The sequence below is a fragment of the Odontomachus brunneus genome, unplaced genomic scaffold (genome assembly GCF_010583005.1).
Source record: "Odontomachus brunneus isolate Ranch 3 - 2012 unplaced genomic scaffold, Obru_v1 Obru_scaffold_075, whole genome shotgun sequence".
Classification (NCBI taxonomy): domain Eukaryota; kingdom Metazoa; phylum Arthropoda; class Insecta; order Hymenoptera; family Formicidae; genus Odontomachus; species Odontomachus brunneus.
In genome coordinates, this window is record NW_022639525.1 from 1,424,643 (window position 1) to 1,452,304 (window position 27,662).

At 34.6% G+C, this 27,662-nt stretch overlaps 1 protein-coding gene across 3 annotated transcripts in view; it reads left to right on the plus strand.

Annotated features, from left to right (window-relative positions):
• The window catches only part of LOC116847181 (cyclin-dependent kinase inhibitor 1-like), a 31,119-nt gene extending 7,277 nt beyond the window's left edge, over window positions 1-23,842 (plus strand). Inside the window, exons 1-3 of one of the 3 annotated variants that reach the window (XM_032821908.1) lie at window positions 5,800-5,859; window positions 21,266-21,464; window positions 22,955-23,842. In XM_032821908.1, the coding sequence (XP_032677799.1) occupies window positions 21,276-21,464; window positions 22,955-23,137 (372 nt within the window). In that variant the 5' untranslated portion in view covers window positions 5,800-5,859; window positions 21,266-21,275 and the 3' untranslated portion in view covers window positions 23,138-23,842. Of the gene's footprint in view, window positions 1-5,799; window positions 5,860-7,873; window positions 7,996-21,265; window positions 21,465-22,954 lie in introns of those variants that run through there. The other 2 variants (XM_032821907.1, XM_032821906.1) reach the window with 2 other exon arrangements.
• Window positions 23,843-27,662: the final 3,820 nt, after the last annotated feature.

The following is a 27,662-nucleotide window of genomic DNA, read 5'->3' on the forward strand; positions in this document are numbered from 1 at the left end:
ATATTTATATTTATTAATATATAATTTTAATTAATATATAATTTTACAAATTATCTAACTTTTACTTTGACACTTATATAAACCTTTAAACATATTAAAATAAAGATAATAGATTTGCATAATTAAATAATTAATATTAGTAAATAATTAATATATACTTTGAAATATTAAAAATATATTTGAAAGATATTGGAAGGTGTATTTTCTCGAATACGTGCTAAACGTGTCATTAATCGTAAAAAAGTCATTTTAAACACGCGTGGAATCTTTGATCTTAACGAGCCTCGCGGGAAATCGCGGATCGTTGGCAGGACGCGACACGCGACGCGTTACAATCCGTTACGGCTCTGTGAAAAGAAAGCAAAGCTCGCGTCGCTTCCTACACCCTGTTAACCTGTCCCTTCGCCGCGAGCCTCCTTTATGTCGCGCGGAGCGTGACCAGGGTGATTTCTTTTCGCGAAGAATACATTTCAAGGTACGTGGATTCATACAGGAAGCGACAGTTGGCGCGAGAGAGATTTTAGCATATGTCGGACCCGTGGAAAGCAACACGTGCACCATTGCTACCGCGAGGAAAGGAATGAATATGCATTCAATTCATAGGAAATCGCTCGGAGCCTCTGACGAACCAGAGGAAAGCGCGACCGACTCCCCCGACATCGGAATTAAGGCGCGTGATTTCCTATGCAAATGCGCGCGACGCGAAGATCCAGGGGCTCGTCGAACGTACCTGAAAGAGGAATTAGGCGCAATTAGGAACCACGGTTCCTTAATTTGACGAACGGTTTCCTCTTGGAGAATTCGGCCAACAATCATTTCATCGGGCGACTACTTCGATTGAATGCGGACGTGAGCGCTCGGGCGCTGCGAGTAATTTCTGACGACCAGCGATGAGAAATAGAGTCGAGAACTCGGGTGAAGTGAAATAGATCGATAGTCATTAACATGCTTATTGACCATCGTATTGTTTTGATTGTACAAAAGTTTATCTGATAATTGAGTTATCAAGATTTACAGTAAATAAATATAATTCGAGACGCATGTATTTTTTTATCTCCTTTCATTGGCTTTATATTAATGATATCAATTTTTAGTTATCAAGTATTTCAGGTATCCAGGTATTCCTCAAATTATTCAAATATTCTGAAAAGTTACATTTCTTTTCTTCAAATGCAATTAATTACACTTTATACGTAACTTAATGAGACACGGTAGTATCATAATGCCGGTCGTTGGATTCTCATGATATTCAAAGTATCAACCGCTAACAACAATAAGTGTCATTATATACACATTATTTTACACGTCCAAAACCATCGTATTCCCTCTCAACGCGAACCTATACTGCTATGTGATTGAATAGCCGAAGAATGTACGTCAACCGTTGTACCGGCCATGTTAGTAACGGTGTGCCGTTCGAACGTTAATATTGATTAGGCGTACGTAGAGTTAGAGGTATTTGTGGTTAGAAGTTTCCGCGACGCTGAACCGTCGACAACGGCGAAGAGGAAGGAGCATATATTGCGAAAATAGAATGCGGATGTTTCTTCGTGCATATATATCGAGAATTTTCTCGCCATAAGATATGGCATATTTTTAAAAAGTAATGCGTTACTTGTCATTATAAATCACTTTCTTCAGCAACGGCTTGGTAAGGGCATTTCTTTCGGTTAAAAACGATAACAGTAACGTAATTAAATTTTTTATGTGACAGTAACAATTATAATCGTTATTTTTATAGTTACAGTCACAACATTTTGACCAATTTAAACGAATTTTATTAAAATTTAATTCCGCAACTAATAACCTAGGTAACAAACGGTTCCTATTGGCCGGTTTCTCTTGTAATTTAATCATTGTGATTTCTTTATAGTTGTTTTACGTAGAATAATAATAGTAATGAATCGTAAAAGAAAAAAGATCTCGAAACTTGAGAAAAGTAACTTGAGAAAAGTAACTTGAGTAACGGAAACTGTAACGACCCGCATTATAAAACTATACGCGTTAGTTTCGAAATAGCACTTTCTTTAACTGTAACTATAATGACTTAAGAACAGTTTATTTGATTAACTTAATAACTTTGACACAAATATTTATTATAATTTATCTGTATCAGTCTATGGAGACTTTTCGCAAATTTCAAAAAATAACTCTATATATTCATTTTACAAGCTCATATCTTTCAATGGAAAAATTAAATTTCATTTTTTACAACTCCCATTCTATGAAATATTACTTTGTTTCAAAATCTGCTCCATTATAACTTAACTTAGCTTAACTTATAACTTTAATGAATGCAGAAATCTGAACCATTAACTTATAACTTTAATGAATATAAAAAATATATTGATACTGATTTCATCTATCTGATTTCTCCTATTGAGGCTAAGATGGCTATCGTTGAAGCATGATTCTTTTGCAGAACAGAATTGAAATGATATCAACATTCACTATAAAATATAATTTTGTTATATCAAGATATATATTATATTATTAAATGTGCTTAATAGACATGCATAACAAAAATTCGTACTTCTATTAATTTACAACTTTTACAACTTCCCAAATTTTACCCAAAATTTTTATTGCTATCAGGGCGCTATAAACTCTTAAAACAAAAATTTGCTTACTACATATAGAATCGAATCAATTTTCTTCTGGAAAGTTTTATAATATCCTTGTGAAAAGAAAAAATCCTTCTTCCAAGTACATGAGCTTTAATAATAATATATAATGAGCTTTGCTAATATTTAAAATGACTAATATTTTAAGCCTATCACCAAAAAAATGTTCTTTGTTGCAGATAACCATTACTCAAAGAAAAAAAAGTAAACTGAGTAAACGCTTTTCTTAGTAGTACACGGAAAAAAAGTTTGGTTGAATTAACCAAACATCTAGTCGAATATGAACGATCCAGAAATTCCGATTGAAATAACCCGAATTCTGTTTAAGTTAACCAAAAGTCTTGTTAACTTAAACAGAATTCGGGTTATTTCAATCGGAATTTCTGGATCGTTCATATTCGACCAGATATTTGGTCAATTCAACCAAATCTTTTTTTCTATTAATATTATAAGGATAATATATTATAAGGATAAATATATTATAAGGATAATATTTTTCCGTATACAGAGTAACAAGTTGCTTTTTTCAATAGTAACTTTGTTACTTTTTAAGTAACCGACTCTGCTTATCTCTCTCACACAGCAGGCATTTCCATATACGTGTTTTCGATAAGTAAATCGGATCATGTGACTCCACGCGCTGCTATGCGAAAAAAAATCAGAGAACACATTCGGCCGTTCAAAAGCAGACGCGTACGGTTTTACGGCGGCATAGATTAGCGCTATCTCGAGTGGCGTCGGAAATCTTTTCTCGCGGTAAGAGATGCAAATGGCCCGTCCAAGAGGGGACCCGAGTCCGGTAGAAGTTTCTTCGGGGCGCTAAGCGCCTGCCCGTTTGCCGTTTGGTAACTCAAGCGGAATAATTACTGGCCCTGCATAGACACTCTGGTTGTACCCCCCTCGCTTTTTCAGCCGACTCCTCGACGGGACAGGGGTGAAGCGAATTTACTCGGGGGTCTCTTCTTTTGCACAGGTGTCGAGGCGCGGAACGAAAGAGCCGCGTTACGCGCGGCTGCGCGAGCCGGATTTTTCGAATTTCACCTGAGCCGATGTTTCCCCTCCTCCCTTGCTGCATGCTGATCGTTCATCAAGTAGATTTGGCAACGGAATTGCGCGATTTCTCCAAGTGATCTTTATTATCGATTTATATTATCTCTTTCTCTATCGAAATATTCATTATTAACCTTCAACAATTTTCTCTTCATCCGGAGAAATATCTTATTGCAATTGTCTTCATCCTATAGAATGATTTTCTTATCCATGAATATACTCATAAATGGATCCACCAAACTGAATAAAAAAAAAAATGAAATATTTGTTTGTTAATTTTTTATCGGATTTTTTATCGGATAATTTCTCTCAGTGGTACTTTTCAATTTCGTAGAAACGTTCACTCGACGATTTAGAATGGAGACAAGTAACTCTGTATAAATGAAAAAAATACACTCGAATTCTGTAGTTGAAGAAACGTTTAGATTTGATTCGAAATAAAAATCAACAGAATATAGAGAAACACTTTTGTAGGAATGTGATACAATTACAACTTCGCGGAAATCCATGAGAATTGAAAGAGAGTGCATTGTCTGGTCAGATATTACGTTGACGATTACGCATTACAGGAACTTTGTTGAACTTGCAATACGGTGGAACCTTGTACGCATCGCCTGCCGCTTACGAAACCTGTGCAACGATTGCGCAATGGCCAATAACGGTGTTAAAGCATCGCGATAATAATGCGGTAAATATTATTATTATTACTGAGCACGTTCGATGTTATCGATCGCGTTATACCGCGTTACGTGCATTCCACTTGCGCAATAATCGTTCGACACGTTCACGTGGTTACTACGCAGAAGGAAATAAGCGGATCAATCACGATAAACTGTACACAGTCATCCGTAATAAATCTGTCGGCCGTGAGGTCAAGCGGGTCGTCAGTAGAGAGAAAATATCTATCAATATAAATCGACTATTTCTACATTCGCAATCAAAATATTTTTTTTACTTTAGCATCATATCCTTGCCTTTATATACGTTTGCGTATAAAAGTATTGAGCTAACGTGAACGAAAAGTGAGTATCTATCTTCTATCTTTGTAACTCTGAGACTCTATTCTTTCCTCGATTTTTTTTTTAATATTCTGTTACCTCTGTAAAAACATCCAAAATAAAAAAATATTTGAGCACTCGGGTAACACCTAAAGTACCTAGATACTTAAAATTCACATCACTAATGGCTAGGTTGACGGACTGATCGCACCAATAGCCTAAGTTTCTTCATTTGACTCTACGAATGATCAATCTTAACTCATTAACTCTTTCAACCCCAAATTAATTCTATTCGCAAAAACAATTTTTCCTTAATTCATTATTGCTCCTAGTAATGTGAAGATTACTAGGATACCTGATTTTTTTCATAATTTTTCAATAAATCATTTTAAGAGAATCAAAATGTTGTTTTAGAGAAACAACCTTTTGATATGCTGCATTATTTTCAATGCAAACTATATTGTATATAATAATAATTTTCCATTTTTTATACATCGCAATAATGCATGAAAATATTTTGTATAGTCCAATTTTATAATAAGTGAATGCAATATTAATAAATTGTGATTATTCATGGAACGGCCAGTGTCGAAGTGGAGAGACAACGAGTATCGATAATTTATTAGTTTATACTGCTACAACTAAATAATAAGATTAAATTTTCGCTTAGAATCATGAGAGACAGAGTTTCCAACAACGTTTGGCGACGAAAATATCGATTAGTTTGGCGTCTAGATTCGAAGTACATATTGTCTCGGAACAACAATAAGTGCGAAAGGACCATAAAATTATTTCATAAAAATGATTAATAAAAGAGGTAGTCTATTTCTAAATCGTCTCAAATTAACATCAGAACTATGTCCAAATTGATGATGTAAAAGAACTATTTTTTTTTGGAAACAGATATAACTGGGACACTGGAAATAAAAATAAAAATATATATTAATGAAATGAGAGAGAGAGAGAGAAGAGAGATTTAATTCAATAAACTAAACATTCCACAAGTAGAACACTGGCCGTTCATAAGTCAAACGACGCTTCGTGTTTATGACTTTTCGAGGCACGTTGAGAGGGGATGAGCGCGGCATCGTGAGACAGCATCGATTATTCGAATCGAAGTCGAGCTAACATTCAAAGGTGTGCTACCAGAGAACAAAAGAGCCAGTGTGAACTACCTTCGATCAACGGTAATTTCGCAGAATACTTTCGCTAGAATACAAACAAATCGCGCATTTCTGCCATAAAGAAATAGTGAACAATAGAAACACTATTCTCTAAAGTACAATCAGTATATTCTTTACTGATATGCTATAATTATAACTGATGATTCAGTTATAAGTATAACACTGCAATCAGTAAAATCTCTCTGAAGGGATCAGTTAATAGCAGCGGCTTTTCCTGTTATTGATGCAGTCTATAAATACAGACAATTGCGCGCAAATCGCAATTCAATCGCCTGCAAACGTAGAAAGCGTTTAACTTACGAAAGCATTATTCACGTTCGTGTGTATAATGCGACCTCACGTTTAAATTCTCCAACCACTTCAATTAAAAGCGATACTCTTTTTCTATTTTATATGTAGCGTTGCGAAAGATATTGCTTCAGTCGTGAGTCCCAAATCTGATTTTCTCAGGAGAAATCATTCGCTACCCTCTTTACTTGGCTCTTATTGGCTAAAATTAATTCGTTTTTATTTTTTATTCTTTTTTATGATACATTTCTACGTTTATAATACGTTTTTTATGATACGTTGGTTGAGAAACCGCAACTTTGGTCTTGCGAGTGTCGCTATTAATAATGATGATACATGCGCTATTAAATGCTATTGTTACACCATGCGTGCATCACTAATTATGTTCTTTTCGCGGTGTCGCCTGGACGTATATGCACGTGTGTTTTTATTTTGAAAAATGTGGTGGCAAAGATAACTCTCGCACTTGTGTACGTAACAATTAATAACAATTTTTATTGTTCTCTTGCTAAAGTGGCTTAGTTACATGGCGACCGCAAACAAAGACAAAGACTGACTAGGCCTAGGCCCTTTATAGACATAGGAAATATAGGGACGAAGCATCGAGAGGGAGTAGTTTTATACTATATAATTTTCATAATTAAAATAAAACTAGTATATATATCTTCTCCGAAAAGACGAGTATTAGTAACTAGCATTGAAAACAAGACAGTAGTCTAGGATTAAAGTCGTAGCAATCTAACCTGTGAATCAATCATGTATCTGTTTTCTTCGCATAAATTCGTGAAAAATAAAAAGTTTCATTGACGAATTTAATAAAACTTTTAATTTTTCTCGAGTTTACGCAAGGGAAATAGATAGATAGATATAATCGATTCACAGATTAGTGCTACGACTTTAAAACTGCGATCGCGCATTGCAGACGAACCTAAACGTTCTGTTTGTTTTCCAAAAACTTCTGAACTAGTGCACACTAGCGCGAAATTAGAGCGAAAGAAGATATACTCGTTTCACTCTAACTCGTTGCATTAAATCGATGGTTTTTCTTCGAACTATTGATTTAACGCAGAGCAAACAGGTTACCACGAGAGCGGTCGATAAGCTTTTCTTTCGTCCGTGCATGTATCTCCCCGCGTGTCCTTGAGGTGTTCGTTGCAATAATGTTCACGGAATAGGCCATAACGTATTTTTATGTATTCTCTGAATTTTTCGGAGTGACATTTCACTCTGAGAAAAAAATTAAGTGGTTACTAAGTCACTCAAATACAATTGATTTTTTAATCCGAATTGTCGAGGAGTGACATTTCACCGACATTTTTCTGAAAAACATTTTCGAATGATATTTTTCCAGAAAAAAAAAAATAAAGTTACTAAGTCACTCAAATACAATTGATTTTGTAATCTGAATTGTCGAGTGAAACTCGATTGCAAAACGATTTGCACATTTGGAGCGTTGACAATTTGGAGCGTTGCAATTATAATTTTGAATGCTTGGAAAAAACCGGTTTTTTTTATTTTTCCGCAGATATTTTCGGTTTTTTTCCAAGAGCGGAAAATTTCATTTGGCAAAGTTTATGCGTGTTTAGTTTGAATCTATCACATTTGCCGTTCGGCGAATTCTCGAACGAAAGATGAACTACCGGCGATGAAACGCGCGATGAAACGGCGCGGTTAACGGTTCGTTTCGCGCATGCATCCCCCCCATTGTCCAAGCGAATCTAGGCTAGCTGCAACCGAGATGCAGTAGACGACACTCTCTCCATGGTACTAGTTGCAGTCCGACATTCTCTTGGTACACTGTGGTGCGAGTTTTGTTAGACGTTGCCTTGGACACATACCGGCTCATTCGAGGTACTTTTGCCGCAATATTCGCCTCCGCTATCGCGACGAAAGACTTTGCAGTTCGAGTACGATACGCGGGTAGTGCGGGGTGCAGTTCCGAAAAGCACAAACCTCCGATTCAGCTGGTTTTTTGTGGAAAGCTTCTGCTTAGCTCCAAAATGAAAACCCTTGAAGGTTTTTTGGCAGCAACACCCCGTTCGCCCTCCACCCGTGCTCCAAGTTCAAACTTTGTGTCCGCTGTTTTTTCACGTGTCTGCACATATGGGCGTGTAGTTGTTGTGTGTGTGTGTGTGTGAGTCTGTGTACCTTTGCGTACGTGAGGGTGCGAGGAAGAAAGTGAAGATGAGTTGTGTAATTGAAAGAGATGTAGTAATGAAATGCACGTATATATTTTACAAAGTAATATTCTGTACAATTTAACTATGCAAGCAAGGTGTGTGTGTTTGTGTGCGTGTGTGCGTATGCAACTGAACGTATCACACACACACACACACACACACACACACACACACATATATATGTATACAGGGTGTCCCGAACCTCCATGATGACCCTTGGTGAGAACGTAGAATGGATTGAGGTGAACAAGAAAGTCCTGTGCCGTTGTGCGATATTCGCAATAGTTTTTCAGAAATTAATTATTTTGTCTCAACAAATTAGCGTACAGAAAGCGGCCGCGGAAAGAAAGTTGCCTTCGGGCGACGTGCGATCGTGACACTCGCGAATCGCGTCTCGCTACGTCCCTCTGCCCTTAATTACGTCATAGAAAAGCGTAATACACTGACACACATGCATGATATATCCGTGTGACGAATTGGCGCCGAATCGACACCTGTCGCCGCTTCGGCTGCATACATGTATGTAGAGGTGACACATCGAGCGACGTGTAATATAAAATCGTGTGCAAAGATAGTTATCTTTCGTTTTCTCGACGTCGTGGTAGAAAACGACGTCACGTCGTGGCAGCGCGCGATTACATTTAAAAGATTATTTTATAAGACAGCTCACATTAAAACCGTAATGTTTCCCTATGATTAAAAAGAAATAGAAAAAAAGAAAGCGATAGAAACTGAAAGGATTTGCAGAGAATCTATCGTCTTTATCGTAATTGCTTATAAATTTGTGCTAAATCTCTACATACATGTATGCAGCCGAAGCGGCGACACGCTTCGATTCGGCACACGGATATGTCATGCACGTGTGTCAGTGTATTACGCTTCGCTATGTCTCATAGCTAAGGGCCATCACACACAAGAGTACACTGAGAGAAAAGACTGGTAACTATAACAAACTGCATTTAGTTACAGAAATTCATTGAATCCTTAGTAACTAATACTAAATATGATAATAATTACCAAATATTTAATAGATCGGGAGTATGACGTAATTGCATTCACAGTAACATCAATTAAATAATTTAGTAATAGTTACTTAATGTTAAATATTTAATATGAAATATATTACAGTTATGAGCAGATATTTGATAATTGTTATGAAATTGTTATATCCCATGTAATAAAAAATTCAGTAGGTACGAGTTCTATTTTGTTAAAAGTATAAGTTCTATTTTATTAAAAGTATAAGTATGTTTTGTTGCAGCACAACGAAAAATTTATTCATTTGCAGCTATTACATCGTTTCAATATCTATTATTACAGATGGTTGGTTGAACCAAAAATTTTGTAACTACTACAAAATCGCTTATTTTGCTCAACTATTCAATAAGTTTTATTTACCAAATATATTCTGGAAGCAAATAAATTTTACTTCTGTCAAATAAATAATTTATTTTACAGAACTAAATTAATTAATAAGTATTGCCATAGCTTTGGCCCGCTATATTTACGTCTACCATTTAGTAATAGTAACCAAATTTTGATAATATTTACTAAATTCTTCTCTCAGTGTACATAGACGCATATGCATAGCATAAGATCGTATGGACCAATGAGCATCGAATATTAAGTCGCTATATTGATGATTGATGCTTAATACGTCATATGCTAATTTTGTGTGTGATGGCCTTAAGGGCGGAAGGACGCGACGAGACGCAATTCGCGAGTATCACGGTCGCACGTCGCCCGAAGGCATCTTTCTTTCTGCGGCCGCTTTCTGTACGCTGATTTGTTGAGACAAAATAATTAATTTCTCAAAAACTATTGCGAATATCGCAAAACAGCACAGGACTTTCTTGCTCACCTCAATCCGTTCTACATGCATCCGTTATATGCAGACATACGAAGAAACAGGAGACACAAAGTTTGAACTTTGAACACGGGTGGAGGGCGAATAGGATGTTGCCGCCAAAAATCCTTCAAGGGTTTTTGTTTTGGAGCTAAGGAGAAACTTTTCACAAAAAGTCAGCTGAATTGGAGGTTTTTCGGAACTTTATCCCGAATTTGTTTACACCGACCATTTACTACACGTACCAACCGTTAATTTTATACACAGAGAAAAATAATTTGCTGGCCCAGCAAATTTTCTGCTAGTCTAGCAAAATCTTTTCGTTATTATATGGAAATAGCAAATAGATTTGCTAAAAGTACTATTTGATGGATATAATTTGCTAAATCTACAAATTATTTTGCTGTGAGAACCACGATGAATTTATTTAAGCAGTTGCAATTTTGCTCCGATAGCAAATAAATTTGCTAAGGATACATTATTTTGCATCGATAGCAAATTAACGTGATTCTTAGGACAAATACACTTAACAAATTTTTTTTATCCTGGCAACGAAACTGCTTCTGCTCTGATAACGAATAATTTGTAAAATTAGTTACGTCAACTAAATTTTTTTGTAGTCACTACGAATATGCAGTAGCAACGACGATTTTGCTAAAAGGGCAAAATTATTTTGCTCCGTCTACTATATCATTTTTACTTGTGATGTATGCGACGCGCTTAAGCGAAGGACATGTATGCTAGAGAGAACAAGAAATCACAATGACGATTAAAACGATTAAAATATCACAGTAGGAACTCGATTTTTTATCACGATCACATTCTCGTTATTTTGCCATCATTTTGACGTAATTGTGATTTTATGTTTCACCTGAAGTTAACTCTTCAATTCCAGTTCATCATAGGTGTAGTAAGCCTTTTATTCTCTAAGGCCAAAATTGTAACGTAATTTTTGGCAAAATGCGTTTGCCGCGCTGTCAGAAGTCGTAACAACTTTTAAAAAGTTAGAGACTGCGACGTCTGGTAATACCAAAAACGCCTTTTATCAAAAATTACGTTACATTTTTTATTTTAGAATAAAAAGCTAAATATTCACTATATCTATTGTGGATAGAGATTTAACTACACGAGGTGCAAATGAGCGATCTAAATCTACGTGCTTAGCCGCGAGAGTTGTGTGCTAATTTGTGGAATGTAACATACCCAGCAGACATGATGACGTATTAGTAATGTACTAATGACGTAATAACTTTATTAGCATATAGCTATCTAACAATAAACAAATAATTGATTTCTTGCATTAATATTTGATTCTTCTTAATTTAGAATTAGTTAAATCGATTCGTTCTTGAAGAGTTAAACTGGTACGATACTTTCTTTTTTATATTGTGCCAATTTAGTACGCCATCGTTTACATACATCGTCGAAAGTGCTCCTCTAATGGCCATATTTATTTAAAAAAATGTTTAAGCGCCGCTAGCAAATTCCAAGAGCTCGTTTAGACAGTATCTGAAGAAACGAATATCTTCTTTGTATTCCCTAAATTTCTTAAGCTCTCAATTAAAATGAATGAAAAATAGCAATATTTTTACTCGAATCAATAGTGAAAATATCGCCACTCGAAATCATAAGAATGAATGTTTTATTTAAGAATGTTTCATTTTAGAATGAATTTTTATTTCATATGAACGAACGTTTTAATTGATTAAAGTGAATATATGTCTTTGAGGATAGAATATATATGTTCAGTTACAAAACAAATTTGCACATTTTTTACCGAATAAAGTTGCAACTATAGTTTTTAAAAAGCCGATTTTTTAAAATCCCTGGAAAAATAGGAAAAAACTATATTTTTTGCGAAAAATAGGCTTTTAAAGAAAAATTACTGTTTTTGTTACTTGAAGAAAAAATATTTTTAAAGGAAATGTTTTATTTTATATAAAAAGTAAACTATATAGATTCATTTATTTATGTGAGATTTGTTTCTTGTTTCCCTTGTATTTAATATTATTGTAAAAGAAAAAAAAGAAACGTTAAAGTCAGAAATTGTAGAGTAAAAATATGTAAGAATTAGAGTGTTATCATAGAGTCATAGAGGTTTTAATATCTTTACAAGATAAAACATTCTCTATAATAATCAGACAGTAATTATACCATATAATCGATATAAAATTGCAAATATGATAACCTAGAAATATATAGAATACATATACAATATGCTATCAGATTCTGTTTACAAACTCTGTCGACAGAACAACAGCAGATTGTGGATACAGATAACTATGGATTTTGTCGACAGATCATGCTCAATCTGTTATTGGACTGTTAATAGATAGCTTACTGGGGAAGGGAGGGAGGGAGGAGTTAATTTAATTTCAATTAAATGCGCGCAATTGTCTTTTTTTTTACGGAAAGAAGCAAATGTGACAAATTCCAACCAAACACGCATAAATTTTTCCAAATGAAATTTTCCACTCTTGGAAAAAAAAACGAAAATATCTACAAAAAAAATTAAAAAACCAGTTTTTTCCAAGCATTTAAAATTATAATTGCAACGCTTCAAATATGCAAACCGTTTTGTAATCGAGTTTCGCTCGACAATTCAGATTAAAAAATCAATTGTATTTGAGTGACTAGTAATCACTTTATTTTTTTCTCGGAAAAATGAGATTCGGAAATGTTTCTCGAAAAAATGTCACTCGGAAATGTTCCTCGGAAAAATGTCGGTGAAATGTCACTCCGAAAAATTCAGAGAATACATAAATCCGTCTAACTTTATATAGAAAAATATTATATATTTTTTGTTGAGAAAGAGAGAGAGAGAGAGAGAGAGAGAGAGAGAGAGAGAGAAAGAATATGTAAATTATATATATATCAGTTTGTACACTTTGCACAAATTTATATTTCTCTTATAAAGTATACTTATGTATGCTTATATAATAATGTTATTTAAATGCATTGAATTTTTTAAAATAAAAATGTGGCAATTTGTAAGAGGTTACTAAAAATTAACGACCTTCATTCTGAAAGAAGTCAGTGTAATAGGAATCAGGACAGTTCACCTGTGATGAATCAGCGGTGAAAGTCAACCCTTCTACGTCGTAAAGTGCACATTACCGGGCAAGTAGCTATCTATTTCCATATAAGTACGCTCTATATTTCTCTATAAATATATTTAGCTTATTTATAATTATACACACGACTTTATATAGTTAGTATTAGTAATTAGTAATTATAATATTAATTGTAAACTATTATTTATTTTTAAAAAACAATTATTAATAAAATGTCAAATGACAATTGAAGCTCTCATAAATAAAGCTGCCATGCCGGTAGAATAAAATCATGTATATATTACGTGGCCATCAGAGTTTTAAGATAATTTGATATAAAATGTTATTATTTGGTACGCGTATTACATAATCGGCAGAAACAAGATATATTTTACTAAATAACTTAGAATTCTTTCATCATCATAGATATTGGCAGACATATTTGGTATTTAATACAAACGAAAAGTGAGTTATTTATATACCATTTTTGAGAGATGAATTGTCCCTATTTCTCATGCGAATTTTTCGGAGAGTGAGAAAAAGAGAGACAGAGAGAAGAGGAGAGAAAGAGAGAGAGAAGGAGAAAGAGGGAAGGAAAGAGAGAGTGGGAGAAAGAAGGGAGAGGGATAGAGAAAGAAAGAGGGAGGCAGAGAATGAAAAGTCGCAATCATTCTTGTTATTATATCCCCAGTCGAAATTTTGATTCTACATTAGTCCTGCAATTATTTTTAATTTGAAAAGTCAATGAAGAATTTCGATATGTACAAACTATCAGGATTTACTTTGGTACTACAGATAGTTATTCGTTGCCGTTTTATCCAATGTAAAGAAATTCAAAGAAGTATTCACTAAAAAATTATTTAACACGTTCGCTACCAAGGTTTACTTAGAGAACTCTTTCACAGCTTACCTGAAATGTTTTTTACATAATTGTGTAAAACAGACTCTGACGATGTGCACCTAGAAAAAATAATTTTATTGTCACACATATGTAATATGCGTTCGTCTCTAATGAGAGATTATCTTTCCGAAAACTGTTACCCAAATAATCATAACCATCTTTTATATGAGAACGATTCAATAAAGAGAGAAAAGAACTTCTTCATTCAATTGAAATAGCATTTACCATGTGATCTAATAACTTTTTGCCGAAAACTTTTGGCATCTTTATAGAATAACAGATATGTACGTGTTTTGAAATATTAAACATAATAAACATAAATATTTTTCTTCTCTACTTGTATATATACTATTTCATTATTTTTCTCAACTACTCATTAAAGACTTTTACGTAATCTGTTACTTCCTTTCATACGAAAAAGGCTATCTAAATAAAAGACTATTAATAATCGCGAATATATGTTAAAGAAGCATAATTACAAAATTAAAATTAATTACTTTGCTAAGGATCAGTGCTAATGTGTAATGTGGCATACTAAATTAATACAGAATTATGCTAGAATAGCTTTCTTGACTCTACTTACTTCAGTACTTATATATATTTGACTTATTTAATTTAAATTAATTTACATAACTGTATTGCAAGATTTTTGTTTACAAATTGTTTTTGGAAAACGATTAAATTATAATAGAAAAATGAATTCAGTTTCCATGTGTAACATACCAGTGTAAACGTACACTGATTTTTCAGTATATACAGATATTATAGTTCAGGTTGAAAGAGCAGGGTTAAAACTTCGACTCGGGTAGGTTGCGCGTTTTACTATTAGAATGAAAGGAGTATACAACCTAGCATTGAAAGAAAAATGAAACGAAATTCCGGTGTAGCATTAATTCAGTCAAAAAGAACAGACCTCCTGTCGTATTGATAAACGAACGCACCCCCATTCATGTGATGCGCGCGCACGAAATCACCCCCCAGCTGACTCGGGGAATCGCGAGTCCGCACCCCCGACCAAACGGCGCTTATCGATCGGGTGCAGCCGCGCACACCGACTGGCAACGGCATCGGAGGCCGTTAAACCGAGGACGAACGCGTTAAAGAGACGCGCGTGCCAAGACGAGATAAATGAGCGTGTGCGATCCGCGGAGTGGCGAGGAAAGTGCGATCTAGATGGAGTGCGCTCGTCTGTGTAATTAGCAACAGATAAAGTCAATACTTTATCGCCGTTCGACAACATTCGCGGGAGACAGAATAAGGGATATCCCGGGAGAGTAAGTAGAACGATCATGTAAACGGGTTAAACTCGTGGAATCCTACTTATCGGTTTGTGTACGCGTACATCTGAATCATCGCTGTAAATACCGTTCTAATTTCTCTCCAGACACAAACGTGTTATCGCAAACGTCTAAAATATCTCTTCCGCGACAAATTTGAGTATGGAAAGATTTTATTAAAATTCAGCTTTCCATAGTTAATAATCTACGTTGACTCTTGTTAACCCATTTTTTATGATTATTTATATCAGAGAAAGAGCTTCATTTCCCTAGCAGCATATATTAATTGATCTACGGTTTACCGCTAGATTCAACATTGGCCAAATACTTAGTGTTGCTTGGGTTAATCTCATTAATTTTATGTAAAATATGTCTTGGAGACATTTAAAAAGAGTATTTAAAGTAGGTTCGTGACAATATTGTCAAAAAAATTAATATAATTTTTTGGGAGAGGAATATAAATGTCCTCTCTCTCTAAACTAATTTAACCCATCCCTAACCCATTCTTAATCTAACCCTCTTCTAATCCTCTTCTTAACTAACATAGTCTAACCTATATACATTTTTGGTAAAAATACCGAATAAGGGACTCACTTCCTATGATCTTGATCTTGATAAATATCAAGAATAAGTAACATTCAAAAGATTTTGAATATAAAAAGACAGATCAGATATAAGAAATTGTGTAGACACATTTAATCTTTCGTGTAAACTTGTCACCAGATAAAGCGTGTGAACTTTTCACACACATTCGAGTTCGCCATCGCGCAAGATATAAGGAAAATCTCTCTTTTTATCTAAATCTCTGAGATATAACTCCTTTTCTCCTCTCACTTTTGAAACCATAATGCTTTAATCATATTGACTTCCTGTTCGAACATATGGGAGACGCAGATAGGAATTTTCCGGTCAGTTTTCGATAATTGCTGAAGGAAACAGACGCATTCAAAACTAGCGACGTATTTTATACTAAGTTTGTTACGAATAAATTTAGCTTTAAGTCTTCTTTAACGCAATACGTACAATCCATCAAACTCTCAATATCTATATCGCTACTACGTATATTTAAGAAGTAAGCCATTGTATTTTCTTCTCGCGTCCGATCTACTGCCACTGGTGTACTCATTGGCTCAGACGTTTTAATTAATAATTCAATGACTATTGCGATTTCCGAAAAGTGGTACATGACTTTTTTTATTTTGACCCCTTTTATCTGTTCTTTTCACCACGTTTGTTATTTTTGAGACACCTTATATACAGACAATTTCACAACTTTTTGTGGGGATTGAGATGAACAAAAAAGTCCAATACCGTTTTACGAAAATCGTAATAATGAATTTGCAAAACGGTAGAGAACTTTATTGTTCAGTTTGATCTAATGTATAAGTATACAATCGTAGACGGCGATACTATAACTCATCTACCATATCGCGCGTAATCATTCACCAATTTTCTTTAATTAATATCTCGAGATTTATTATGAATATCGCAAAACGGCATGGGACTTTTATGTTCACCTCAATCCGTTTTACGCTCTTGCGAAGTTTGAGTATGATGATCTGAAATATCCTGTACTATGTACCGTAATTCATGTATATGAAATGTATATGCAGTGTATATACACTGAGAGAAAAGACTGGTAACTATAACAAACTGCATTTAGTTACAGAAATTCGTTGGATTCTTAGTAACTAATACTAAGTATGATAATAATTGCCAAATATTTAATAGATTGGGAGTATGACGTAATTGTATTTACAGTAACATCAATTAAATAATTTAGTAATAGTTATTTAATGTAAAATATTTAATATGAAATATATTATAGTTATGAACAGATATTTGAAATTGTTATATCCCATGTAATAAAAAATTCAATAGGTACGAGTTCTATTTTGTTACCAGTATAAGTATGTTTTGTTGCAGCACAACGAAAAATTCATTTATTTACAGCTATTACATCGTTTCAATATCTATTATTACAGATGGTTGGTTGACCTACCAAAAATTTTGTAACTATTACAAAATCGCTTATTTTGCTCAATTATTCAATAAGTTTTATTTACCAAATATATTCTGGAATCAAATAAATTTTACTTCTGTCAAATAAATAATTTATTTTACAGAACTAAATTAATTAATAAGTATTGCCATAGCTTTGGCCCGCTATATTTACGTCTACCATTTAGTAATAGTAACCAAATTTTGATAATATTTACTAAATTCTTCTCTCAGTGTACAGTTATTTGCACATCATAGGGGATATATGTATATACAGGAAATATTTAAAGTTTTATATAGATATAATATGGCTATGAATACCTTAGAAGACATTTATTTAAAGGACATCTAAAACAAAGAGAATATCTACTAGACATCTCTAAAACGTCTTTTAGACATTTATGATATCTGTAAGATATTCTCGACATAACTTTAGCCTCGAGATGAAGGCACGCAATATAGAAAACACATAGTAAGATAAAATCGAAGGTCACACTGGTACGCGGAAAGAAAAGTTTGCTGAAGCTGTATTTGCTGCTATTGCTATTATATCGATTTTATAGTAAAATACATTTATCTGTTATGATCATGTCGAATACAAACTAAAAGTTTGCTATTCTAGCTAACGATGCTAGCTACAGATGTAGCTCACGCAACAAAAGTAGTTCTGTATTACGTATCAACGACATATATATCTAGACCAAGTATTTATATACTTTTACTATAGTAGCGAGTAAAGTCATTGAGTCATTAATATACATTATGGCTGCATCCTAAAATTCATCACCAGCGACGAAAAATTATATTTCATCACGTAAAATAATGATTTAGTCCTCTAAATTTATTAGATTAAATAATGACTAACTTATTAGATTAAAATAATGATTTAGTCTTCTAAACTTCTGTTACTTCTGGTCTTAAATCTTATAAGCTATTTCGAACTTTGCGGTCACTGCTAAAAATTAACGTAGAATAGTAGGAGGTAAAGTACAGTAAACAGATCTCAGATCTGTTTACATCATATGAAATTGGGAGAAACGTAACGTCACGATAAATTCCCGACGTAATATTCGAGAATGCGTTAAAAACGTTGGAGCAAGTGGGTCAGGGAAAGGCGTCTGTAAACCTGTACTACCTGTTTGATAGATTATAAGCGTGGCGCGTATAGATGGAATGTATGAAAAAATAAGAGAATCTCGATCTAAAACGATACTATTTATACATGATATTGCAAGAATAAAATATCAAAGAACTCTGTCGTTTCCGTGATGAAAGGAAAGAAAATGATATGCGCTTAGGACGATTTGAAAATAAATTATTCGATAATGTGCGAAAAATCGTAATTAGTACAGTCAATACTGAGTTGAATAAAATTCTGAATCGAATTAATTCATGATAATACCCATTCTGATTATTTAGGATAAACCTCAGTATAAGTTTTTCGTGCGAATTTTTCGGGTATTGTGTGTGTATATGTGCGTGCGCACGCGTGTATGTATATGTACCTGAATATTATTTCTATTCGTATACTTAGATTATCTAGTTGTTATGTATTTATTTCTTTTTATATATTTTGCAAAACATTTCATACATAAAAGTATCAAAGCAAGATCAATCAGACATAAAAAACAGATACTTTACTAAACATTCAGCCTTTAATATGTATTAGAATACGTCAAAAATATAAAATATGGAATATCTGGCAAAGTACTCAGCTTTCAAACAATAGTTATTTTAAATACAGATTAAAAAAATAAGAGCTCACACAAGATATGAATCATAATCTGTGCTGGAAGTGAGATGTATTACGATACATCCGCCCAATACCGATAGCGAAACAAGTTTCTTTTCTACACTTCTCTCTCTCTCTCTCTCTCTCTCTCTCTCTCTTTCTCTCTTCTCCTTCTCCTCTTCCTTCCTCTCTTTCGCCGTTCGCATACATAGAGAGCTTTGTCCGGACACCAAGACCTACACTCTTGACTCGATGTGTGCCAGCTTGTTTACAAAACGTGAAGTGTCATATCTCTAACTCGGTCGCATATCACTTCCACGATAAAAAAAAATATCTAGTACTGTTATTTCACAAAAAACTTTTCTAATGGTTTGGTCATATTTGCTGGCTTTACGCAGAGATACCAAGGACACTATCTAAATATGACGTTCGTTCGTAATAAATACGAAAGTCAGAAACAATCGAGACAGTATAAACTTCTAAGACGTCTAAAAGATGCTGAAAAGAGAGAACGTTTTTTAGATGTTTTTAACACGTATGAAAAATGTCTAAAAAAAGAAGAGGATGCTTTAGGCCCGATCCACACTATTGGTCTGCTCATGCTCCACTCACGATTCGTTCACGGTCCAATCATATTCCTTGAGTATTTACACTATCGAGTCACGATCACTCACGATCCAATCCCAAATGATCAGTATAGTTTCTACCTTCTATCGTGAAGTTCATTAAATTTTTTCCCGAAAAATGGCGCTATTTTCTGATAAAGAATTCATCATAATTGCTATGGCACTGGATAGATAGATAGATAGATAGATAGGCGATGAAGATAGAGAAAGTGAGAAGTGTAAAAAAAAAGAAAGATAAGAAAAAGATCTATGTTCATCCCAGTTTGATCCATAGAAAAACTGAAGAAGGATATTTCACATTATATTCCCATTTAGTAGACAATGAAGATAAATTTGTCAAATATTTTCGAATGAGTGCAGGCACATTTTGACAATGATATTGTCAAAAATTGAAAAATCGATCGGAAGCCTGTTCACACTATCGGTACAGCTCCGGACAAGTTCGGTCACGCTCTAGCAAAATATTCTTTCGAAGGAACATTGCTGGAGACCGGACCAGAACTGTAGTGTTACTCATAGTGTGGATACGTACCTTATAAATATGGAAGAATATTTGATCGGACCATGAGCGAACCGATAGTGTGGATCGGGCCTTATATTCTCGACACAAGTAACAGTTATCAACGCGATTATTTTGTTTGGGTACTTATATTAATGTCCTTTTATGTATTTTAACGACGGTAATAAGATGGTAAATATTCTCTAAATTTTTTGGGACAAACTCTCACTCAAAATGAATGAAAAGCGGCAGTATTTTTACCCGAAGCAATACAAATTTTGCTACTCGAAATCGCAAGAGTGAATGTTTTACACAAGCTTAGAATGGATTCTGACTCCACATGAACGAATTTTCAACCAATTAGAGGGAACATGTTCCTTTGATGGTAAACTATAGCAAATTCACTTCTCAATCTCTCCTCAAAAATAATCATTGACAAGGAAACTTTATTCAGGATATCTCCTCTAACAGTATTTCACACATTTTTTCAACATTTTCTGTAATCCTCCCATTTTTCACAATAAACTAACTTTTTGAAGTAATAATATTTTTGCTATAAAATTTTTTGTTAAAAATACAAAGATACCCTCTTCATATCGTAGAACTGTCATTATTTTCGAGATATGTTGAAAGCGAGATTATTAATTTCAAAAAATTTCAATTAATTTTGAATCATTGAGCCATTAATTTTGAAAACTTATGGTCATCATATTGGACCCGTCATTTCGAATTTTGAGTTTTTTTATCTCAGATTCAGCGATCCCGAGAACGTCCATATTCCAAGTATGAAAATTCTATTCTCCATTATTTCTCTCCGAGAAATAAAGTATATGTCTCAATGATATTATGGTTAATATGGGCTATAATGGGTTAATACCCAAGAGATCTTGTCTGAAATTATAATAGCTAATTTGGTAAATTCGTTTAATAAATTCGAGAGGACACTCGAAAGTGTTTTCCGTCTATATCGTGACGCATCACTAAAAAATGTTACTCTTCTGACAAGGGCCCGCCTGATGATGGAAGAAAAGAACGTTGACCAACGAGGAGAGGTTAAACACCGAAACGTGTGCAGAAAACTTTTCCAAGATGATGATGAGGAACCAAAGTCGCCAAACAGCGAAAACAATAAAGGACAAACGAACGGCGAGAACGACAACTTTGCCAATTGTCTGTTCGAAGAAGCTCGACGAAATCTAGAAAATGTAAGAAATAGAAACAGATGTTTTCCTATCTTTCACTTTCACTCTCGTTTATAAGCTGAATTAAATCCGAGCGGGCCAAAATCGCTGCGACTTCAAACGACCCTCCGTCTCGATTTAGTCTTTTGAATGCCGTAGACGCGTATACAGGGTGTCTCTGACATGCGCCCGCTTATGTAACGGATGAAACTGATTAGGCTTACACAAACCCATATAAACTCACTCAGATAAAACTCATTAAACAAGAAAGTCCTTTAACTTTTGCAAACACAACTATGATAATTATTGAGATATTAATGTAGGCAATTGACGTGACGGATAAAATAATCAAAATGAAATTTGTTTTTGTTGTCTTTAATTTCACAGTTACGCAGTTATCAAGTGGTCTAACTAACTATTCTCTCAGTGGCACGTCGCACGAATATAAACACAATAAAATGCCCGCACAATAAAATGCGTTCTATTCTCTAAGTTAAAAACAAAACTTCAGTACCAACAGACATACAACCAAGTAGAAAATCACAATGACATCAAAATAACGAGAAAATACTTGAATCGTGATCGAAAAGTGAGTTTTTTTCGTTATTTTGATATCATTTTGATATCACTGTGATTTCTGCTGAAAAAAAATACAATCTAGATAAATAGTAAATTTAAATACTCAATTTCTTATATTAATTAAAGAAAATTGGCGAATGGGACGATCTCTTTAGGACAGTCTAATTATCGTGGTTTACAAGATGGTAAAGGACTTTTGTGTTCAGTTTGATAAGTTTTAACTGCACAGCAGATGTACACGTCGTGTTAGACACCCTGCACATACGTGTGACAAATTCTTTAGCCTTGTACTTTTAACACAAGCAACAGTTATTAAGTTCATGCAAAAGTTTGTCATGTTTGTCAAGTAAATAAAAAACAAAATTATCCAGTTCGCAGAATTAATCATTTTTATGGGTAAAATTAAAATCAACGATATTTTTTAAAAAATCTAACAAGGACTTCCTATTTTCCTTTTAATACTCAAACTTCCAACGAGAATTTAATAGAAAAATGACAAATCTTTAACATAAAATGAATATAGAATTTAATACAAAAGTGACAAATCTAATCAACCTAATACAACTGTTTTATTACAACTGTTGTGAAAGACACTTATATATATGCTCATATAGCTTATATATGTTGAAATATATCCTAGAGATGTCCCAAAGATGTCTAAATTATATCTCTAAAATGTCTCTAAGATATATTTTGCTGTATGGATGTTTTGCATATTTTAGCAACAGTAATACAAAAAATTTTACTTATCTTGGTCCACCGCTTTCGATTTTTCAAGAAGTTATTTGTTCCACGTTTTGAAAGCCCAAAATATTTCTCGTCCCGAATAATCATTTAGCTACAGAGCGCTCAAAAGATTATATACGAACAAAGTGATTTTACGCGAAACAAGTTAGTCAAAACACTACAAGATCAAAATGTTTATTGATGTGCAGGCCAAGGAAAAGTGGAACTTCGATTTCGAGAACGAAGTGCCGCTGTCTGGTCGTTACGAATGGGTGAAACTCGACCGTGACGGAAACGAAATCTCTGATTCCGCGCAGTTGAATAACGGGGTATGTGATTCACACGAGGAGCAGCCGAAGGAGGCAGCAGAAGTGAATACGCAAGAAAAGTGACCATCAGACGCAATTAACAAGAATAAACAGACAAGAATTAAAAAAAAAAGAAAGAAAGGAAACGGATCAAATATATGGAGTCTCTATCGTGATATTATTCGAGCTATTATAGTAGATAGATCGTAGAAAGATTTAGCATCGACGATATGAAATTTTGTATTTTACAATTAACAACTCATCTTCCACAGCTATGGAAGATCGAGAAGATATGAAAGACAAGAATGATTCGTACGTTTGTTTACAAGAAAGTTCGATCTTTATTACGCGAATAACGTGAACGATCAATTTTCAAATCCTATAAATATATGTGATAAATTAGCGATTTTTCAAACGATTAAATCAGTAGTATATCGATTAAACTCGATTATATTAATTGATTATTAAGGAAATTATTTATTTGTACAAATTCTAGTCAAGCGAGTTGTGGGAGATGTCCCTCGCAAGAACCAAAATAATTTTCATATAAGTTATAGTAAATCGAAATTTATAGGTAAAATAGAACAAAACAATTTGGTGCCCAAATAATACATTAATTTTTGTAGCATCGCGTGACATTATTTTAAATATTTAACCATGGGAACGTGCAATGCACGCGATAGTACTCGAGTGATATTTTACTTACGGAAGACAAGAGAAAGAATATGTACAATAATATATGGAAAAAAGATAGAATAAAATATATACGTGTCTGCATTATTTATTAAATATTCTGAGCGTGTGTGCATTTTTTCCGAGATTTCACTCGTTTCTCCTCTCCCTCTCCTGTCTCTTGAACAAAGAGAAGTAACTCCAGACGCGCGTGCTCGGTATTATAATATTCGTGTGTTTACTGCAACTCGTTAGGCGTAAGTTGCGCGAGATGAAACATCTGTCCCAGAGCGACCGGTCACTATTCTGTAAAGTTGCTTGTGCGACCTTAATACACGCGTCGGCTCGGCTGAACACATTGCAATTCCTCGTGCCGCAAATATCTCTCTACACAAAAGCACGGGCAGCACAAATATCTGAAGTACGTTTTAGAGACATTTAAAACAAGTAGGATGTCTTTTACACGTCTCTAAGAACAATATTCATGGTCCAGTTAAATACTGTTTAGCCAATGAAATAACTCTAAAGCATCTTAAAATGAACTTAAAATGTTATTAACTCTAGTTTGGCATTCATGAGTCATAAATTGACTCAAGAGTTAAAATCCTATAGTTCTTAAAATTATTGTAAGATCAACTGCAGAATCTATAGGATCTACAGGATCTATAGGATCTTGATTTATGATGTTAGAAGCGAGAAAATACATAGAAATAAAAAGATGTATCCATAAAATGATATAGTTGATCAAGTAGATCTGTAAAATAATTTGAACACTTTTTTGCTGCGACAATCAATAAATTATCATAAAATTAACGTAACAAAATCATGAGAAAAGGTAGGTTAAAGACGAAGATTATATGTCACGTTAATTTTGCAGGAATTTTGAGCGAATTTTCTCATTTCTAACGTTCTGACTAAATAATCAAGAGTTCCACTTTTCAAGGAGCTTAAATGCAAGAGCCTTAAATTACTGCATATAAATACATAAGCATACTAACTATGAAATTACAGCACATGAAATTCTTTTCTTAAAGAATGCAACATTTCTTTCCTTTTTTCTATATAGAATCAATATATAATGTCATCGGGAGAGAAAATCGTCTCGCTGCTCGTTAATCAAAGTTGTGCCTGCGGCATCTCTGCCGATCTGTGCGTGCCGCCATCGTCTTCCGTTTATGCTCTCTGTGTATGGGATATTCGTCGTGAGTCGGAAAGGCCGATGCCACGAGTATCACGGTTTCGTCGAACTTGTGCACGAGGTATTTGTGAGAAGGCGCGAGCGGCTCTGCACCTGGCACCGTTTCTTTAAGGATCGCTCTTTTTTCGCGTTGCTCGCGGCGTGGAAGCTGGCCACCGATTCGTACCAACCAGAAATTGCACTTCCGTTCCGCGAATTCCCACGGAAGTGGGCACAATCGCGACGACGACAAAGGATATATTCCCGCACAACGCGCGCCACACACATTGTCCTGACCGAACATTGAGGGTCCTTTCGATAAAGAACTTTCCGCGAATGCGAACGGATCGTGATGCCCTCGAAAAAGTTTCGTCCCTCGCGAGAGTCACGATTCCACCGCGTCGAGAAATATACCTGCCTAGCGTATCTCTCGCTATTTTTAACAAGCAAAACATGTCGCGAAACGTAACACATTCATCGATCTTTAATCTGCCCTCCTCTTCGCTACGGATGACACATTGACACATTGACTGTCAAAAGTCAGTTTTCTCGTACCTGGCGCGCGAAAAAAATTCTGTTCCACACGCCAGTTACGAATTAACTCGCACAAAAGTTTTCTTTTGTGCGGCAAATAATAAATTAATGATGCAAAATGATAATAAATTTTTAAATTATATCTAGCCTATAAGTTATATCAATATCTGATAGTCAAACATTACTGTTGGAGTGTTAGAATTTATTAGAAAAATTAATCTCAAATTTATATAAAGATCCTCCGCATCCATTGCCACGATTGGTACCAACATTAATGGACATATGTGACTTATTAGAAAGTAAACTTTATCCGGCTGTTTTCCTCCACAGATTACGTTTTAAGTTTGCGTTGACAATTTTCCATATAGAACATTTATTTGTTGATAGAATTCGACTTGACTCCAATTACTTGTCAACTTTATTTAAAGCTAAAGAGAGTCTGCAATGGACCAAAACGTTTCTTTATATTATGTAACTTTGAAGCAAATTTTTACAATGAATTATAAAACTCCTACAACAATAGTTGACTCTCATAAATCAGGCATTAATATTATTTTTTTCAGTTCTGTAAGTCACTACAAAAAAAATTTTGTGTTAACACATTTCAAATGACCTAATTTGTCTATTTTAATATTTGTGTTAATTTAATACAAGGCAAATATGTTAACAAATAACACAACTTATCTGTATGTATATGTGTGCACTTGACATATAAAATATGTCAACAAGAATCTACACGTTGCGCATAAATTGTGTTATCTTGAAACTTTGAAATGATAAATAAGAATTCAACGCAGAAATAACATAATAACAAAATAACACAACAGCAATATGTTAATTTAACACAAGAGTGAGAAATTTAACATAAAAATTTGTACACGAATCGATTTTAACACAAATACATAACGTTCTTTACCGTATATGTAATTTCCTTCTACAATATATTATTATGGATTTTTTTCACTTCTAGAACAATAAATATAACTAATTTATAATTATATTAAACAATTATATACACGCTAATTTTAAAATGACATCAAGAGCAGAGTTCCTTATTATGGCAATCAACGTTAGGCGTTTATGCAAAGTATGATTTCGATATACTTTTGTCTGTCTGTCTGTCTGTCTGTCTGTCTGTCTGGCGTGAAGTCTCGGCTCGCGGACACCGAGATACCGCGGAGAAAAACAAGCTTTTCCTCACTTTTGCGAAACAGTGCTCCCGTTCTCAACCTCGATCTCGACCCGCCACCTTGAGCTCGATAAAGGTGATTTATCGCGGTTGCAGTTTTGCCACCACCTCCTTTGCTAGCACGCAATGAGATAACGCGCACCGACGCAGCAGTAGAGCCGATAGCAAAACGATGAAACAGGTGACTCTCTCTCTCTCTCTCTCTCTCTCTCTCCCCCTCTCTCTCCCCCTCTCTCCCCCCTCTCTCTCTTTCTCTCTCGATGGTAAACACGCGATGCAGATGCGGCCACGCGTCTTCCGGTCGCGCGTCTTGCCTCACCGGTGAGTAAACATTAACTACTAACCTGTAGAAATAATCTGGCCGCTTTGGGAAGTACGCTTTGTCCGTGAAGCGAGCGATGTTTGTTTCTCTCTCGCTGTCTACCACCTGCGCACATGTATAACGTATAAACATAAATAAAAGCTTCGTCGACAGCTATACACTGAGGAAAACGGAATGGCGAAATTAACAAAATTTCACTTAGACAAGCAGAATTTATCTGAGCGAATGTCGAGTCGACTAAACAAAATTATGTAATTACTGTGACTACATTAATTAATTTAATGTGTGTGTATGTGTGTGTGTGTGTGTATGTGGTCGCGATTTAGTTAGTAACTATTGAGTTGGCGCAAAAAATTTGTCATTTTTTTGGCAAAGTCTCGTACGAAATTTGAATATTAAAAGGAAAATAGGAAATCCTTGTGATATATTATAAAAAAATACCGAGTTACTCATGTCGATTAATTATTACGCAAGAGTACCTTATATCAAATACTACGATAAACAGATAATATGGAGGTCTCGCTTTATTGCGAGTTATAAAGTGTATCTGTGTAACGAGATACCTCGCTGAAATGCACTTGCACGGTGGACAATAAACAGGAGACGATGGTCTCTTTCTTTCTCCCTCCCTCCCTCTTTCCCTCCCTTTCCTCCTCTTCTCTCTCTCTCTCTCTCTCTCTCTCTCTCTCTCTCTCTCTCTCTCTCTCTCTCTCTC